This window comes from Nematolebias whitei, chromosome 18 (assembly GCF_014905685.2).
Source record: "Nematolebias whitei isolate Nwh7 chromosome 18, NemWhi1, whole genome shotgun sequence".
NCBI classification, from domain to species: domain Eukaryota; kingdom Metazoa; phylum Chordata; class Actinopteri; order Cyprinodontiformes; family Rivulidae; genus Nematolebias; species Nematolebias whitei.
In genome coordinates this window covers 15,132,945-15,137,066 of record NC_056515.1, presented here as the reverse complement: position 1 = coordinate 15,137,066, position 4,122 = coordinate 15,132,945, and the positions used below count along the sequence as shown (strand labels likewise).

General features: G+C 40.6%; 1 protein-coding gene across 1 annotated transcript in view; it reads right to left on the bottom strand.

Annotated features, from left to right (window-relative positions):
• The window catches only part of LOC119425058, a 58,559-nt gene that overhangs the window by 3,883 nt on the left and 50,554 nt on the right, over positions 1-4,122 (bottom strand). Inside the window, exons 2-3 of the mRNA XM_037692583.1 lie at positions 3,045-3,223; positions 2,800-2,971 (exon numbers count right to left, since the gene is read on the bottom strand). Of these exons, the coding sequence (XP_037548511.1) occupies positions 2,800-2,971; positions 3,045-3,223 (351 nt within the window). The remainder of the gene's footprint in view (positions 1-2,799; positions 2,972-3,044; positions 3,224-4,122) is intronic.

Sequence of the window (4,122 nt, the reverse complement as noted above, 5' to 3'; positions counted from 1 at the left end):
AGTCTTCAGGCAGGTGGGAACTGTCTCCAGGGTAAGTGAGGTGTTAAAGATGTCTGCCAGCACCTCACAGAGCTGATCAGCACATTCTTTCAACACTTTTCCAGGGATGTTGTCTGGGCCAGTTGCTTTGTGCGGATTAATCCTCCTGAAGGTACTCCTTACTTCTGCTGAGGTCACGCTGAGATGCTCTTCATCCGGTGGTGAGGTGAGTCTTTACAGGGCCACATAGAGACAAACGAGACAAACAACCATTCACTCTCTCACTCACACCTAGGGACAATTTAGAATTACCAATCAGCCTAACATGCATGTTTTTGGACTGTGGGACGAAACCGGAGCACCCGGAGAAAACCCACGCATGCACGGAGAGAACATGCAAACTCCACCCAGAAAGGCCCCTGGACCGGGGTTTGAACCAGGGACCTGCTTGCTGAGAGGCAGCAGCTCTACCAGTTGCGCCACCGTGCTGCCCCTGTATGCCATAATCATCAGTATTAAAACAATTAAAGACCTTGAAGTATTTCAGTTGGTGTGCATTGAATCTGAAATATATGAAAGTTTCATTTTTATCATTACATTATGGAAAATAATGACCTTTATCACAATATGCTAATTTTTTGAGAAGGACCTGTATTTTACTACAGAGACTTGAATATGATATTGGGATTACAAGAATGGCTCTAAATTGTTTTAAATCATATTTATCTAATAGATTCCAATTTGTAAATGTTAATAATGAATCCTCTTCATACACTAAATTTGGTCATGGCGTTCCTCAGGGTTCAGTGCTTGGAACAATAAGTTTGACCTTGTTTATACTTCCATTAGGTAAAGTTATTAAACAGCATGGGATAAATTTTCATCGTTATGCTGATGATGCACAATTATATTTGTCCATGAAACCCAATGAATCCAATCAGTTACATAGACTAGAAGCATGTCTTAAAGACATAAAAACCTGGATGACTAAATTTTCTGCTTTTGAACACAGACAAGATTAAGGTTTTGGCTTTTAGACCTGAGCATCTTGGGAATCATTTTTTTAGTCTGTTTAGATGTCCTGATGCATGCTCAATAATCCAGGTAGAAAAATCCAAAAAAGTTCAATCTGGTCCTCTGGACATTCAAAAAAACAAAAGCAAAACAAAGCAAAAGAAATCTAGAAACGTTTCGTCTCTCATCCAAGAGACTTCCTCAGTCTGAGGTGCTGTTTTCAGCTCAGTCTCTTAAATAGCACCTTCTCAGAGTGGATCAATCAGTTTGCTGCTGACAACCAAAACCAGCTGATCACATGCTCAAGAAGGACCATCAGCCTAACAATGGATCATTAGCACACTGATGGCTGTTTACTATTCACAGAGGGCTGAGTGATACTAGCAATCACAGCATTGTAAGAGGGGGACAGTTGAACCCGGAGGCCTCCACCCCTGTTTAATGATGGACGATTTCTTTTCACAAAGATGGCCTCCTTTACTCCTCTCTCCTCTGTTCTGTTTAGATGGCATTAATCGGGCCTCCAGCTCTCATGTTAAAAATCCTGGTTTTATTTTTGATCAGGACATGTCATTTAAACCCCACATTAAAAAGTTCATAAAACTGCTTTCTTCTACCTGCGTAATATCACTAAAATTAGAAACATTTTATCTAAAAGTGAGGCAGAAAAACTGGTTCCTGCTTTTGTCATGTCTAGACTGGACTATTGCAATGGCATATCATCTGGGTGTCCAAATACTTTAAAAAGTCTTCAGTTAATCCAAAATGCCGATTCCATTAAGTCAACCTGTATTTATACAGGCTAGACTCATTGAGCCACGAGGGCTCATTGAAAAGAGGGACCTGTTCCAGAGAGAACAAAGTATAGACAAAGTCTGTTCCAGAGTCTTAACTGGAGTTAGGGTTGGCTTGGGTTTCCTGAGCTTTCCCTTAGTTATGCTGCTATAGGCTTAGACTGCTGGAGGACAAATTGACCTCATTTCCTTAAATGAATAGTTAAAATTAAATAATTTTCATTTGATACCATTTCTATTTTAACATGTGCTTATTGACCTGCCATTGTGTATCTGTTCCTCTCAAACCCAGCCGGTCAAAGCAGATGGCCGTTTGTCCTGAGCCTGGTTCTGCTAAAGGTTTCTTCCTCATGAGGGAGTTTTTCCTTTCCACTGTCGCCTTCGTGCTTGCTCAAGATGAGAGTTCTGTGATGGAGTTAAACTCAAAGCAGTCTGCTCCTCAGATAATGTTAAATTATTATTTATAAATATGAATGTTTCTGTTCAGTGCCACGAGACGACTTCTGTTGTGACTTGGTGCTATATAAACTGAATTGAATTAAACAGATATACAATAACAAATCTGCTGAAATTCTGTTCTGGCTTCCCTTTTTTTTTGTGCATCTCCCCCCCACAGGATTTTCAGCTAGGTTTCACAGTTGGGAAGAGTTATAAAACGAACCAAAACATCTGTCTGCACCAAGAAAAAAAGAAAAAAAACTCCTCACACATCTGTCAAGACTGCGGTGTGATTTATCAAGTAGGTCAGGGACAGAACTGGCAGATAATCTCAGTCCAATCTGTTTCAGGTTTCATCCAGATTCTCAATCTGCCCCAAGAATAGATTAATTTTTTTTATTTATTTTATTCAGATGTAAAAGGAGTCATACTTTGTTTTTTCAGCAAGTTGTCTTTTTAAAGATCATCTTTGGTACAAAAACTTCCCTGAAATGAGTTTAACTGATCAAACAGAAGCAGTAAGGGGGAACCTCAGAGAACCCGATTTAACCGGAGGGCCTGGTAGATGACAGACCTCAGCCATCAGCTCCTTCTGCACCTTCAGCTGCTCATTCAGCTCATCCTGTCGCTCCTCGAAGGAGATGCGGCAGCAGCGCTGGGTGTATTTGATCCGGACCCCCCAGTAGTGGATCTCCTCCAGGAAGTTGTAGGGACACAGCTCGTCTTTAATGAACAACACTCCGGTTCTGTTGGTCCGAACACAATCTTGGTTCATTGCCAGAGTAAAATTAACTCACTGTGTTTTTCACCTGACCTCACCTGTAGAAGTTGAAGATGATGTGGAAGATTTTTGGGTCTCTGTCGAAGAAGAACTCGTCATTTTGAACAACGTAGTCGTCGCAAAGGTCCAGTTTCTTGTTGTGGTCAGTGGACGTGGCCAGCCGACCGATCCGGGTCTTTGGATACCGGGCAGCTAACCTGTAGGGCAGGAAGTACATCTGGAGGAAACAATCGGAGGAAATATTAAACTGGAGAGAAAGAAAAATAAATTAAATGTGGTTGGTTTTGAATAAACTCGATCATCTACCCATAATTTAATCACAGTTAAAAATAAAAACAATGCTCAAACTGGAGCCGTTTAGTTTCCAGTCTAAAACACATTATATAAAATAACTGTCTCATGACAGACCTGTGGAACCCCAGGAGTGCCAACTAATGTACAAAAATGGAAAATTTTGTGGAAACGACTATCAGAAAATTTAAGAAAGATACAATAAAAAAGTATAAATCTACATAAAATGTGTCAATAAGAATAAGTGCTCATCTTGATTAGAAAAAATATACATTTATTGTAACACTAACTTGGGGAGCGTGGTGGTGCAGAGGTTAGAGAAGGTGGGCCTGTGATCGGAAGGTCACAAGTTCATATCCCCAGACAAACACTGAAACGTGGTTGGGAAAGTTGAAACATCCACACCTGCCTCCACCTTCATTTGCCCCACTCTGGGCCTTTGAGCAAGGTCCTTAACCCCCACCATCTGCTCCCCGGGTGCCCTAGATGGCAGCTCTCTGCTCCACACAAGAGGGCTGTGGTGCGTCAGGAAAGGCATCCAGTGTGTGTATATATGTATGTATGTACACAGGTCCTTCTCAAAAAATTAGCATATTGTGATAAAGGTCATTATTTTCCATAATGTAATGATAAAAATGAAACTTTCATACATTTCAGATTCATTGCACACCAACTGAAATATTTCAGGTCTTTAATTGTTTTAATACTGATGATTATGGCATACAGCTCATAAAAACCCAAAATGCCCGTCCCAAAAAATTAGCATATCATGAAAAGTTTCTCTAAACAAGCTATTAACCTAACCATCTGAATCAACGACGTAAC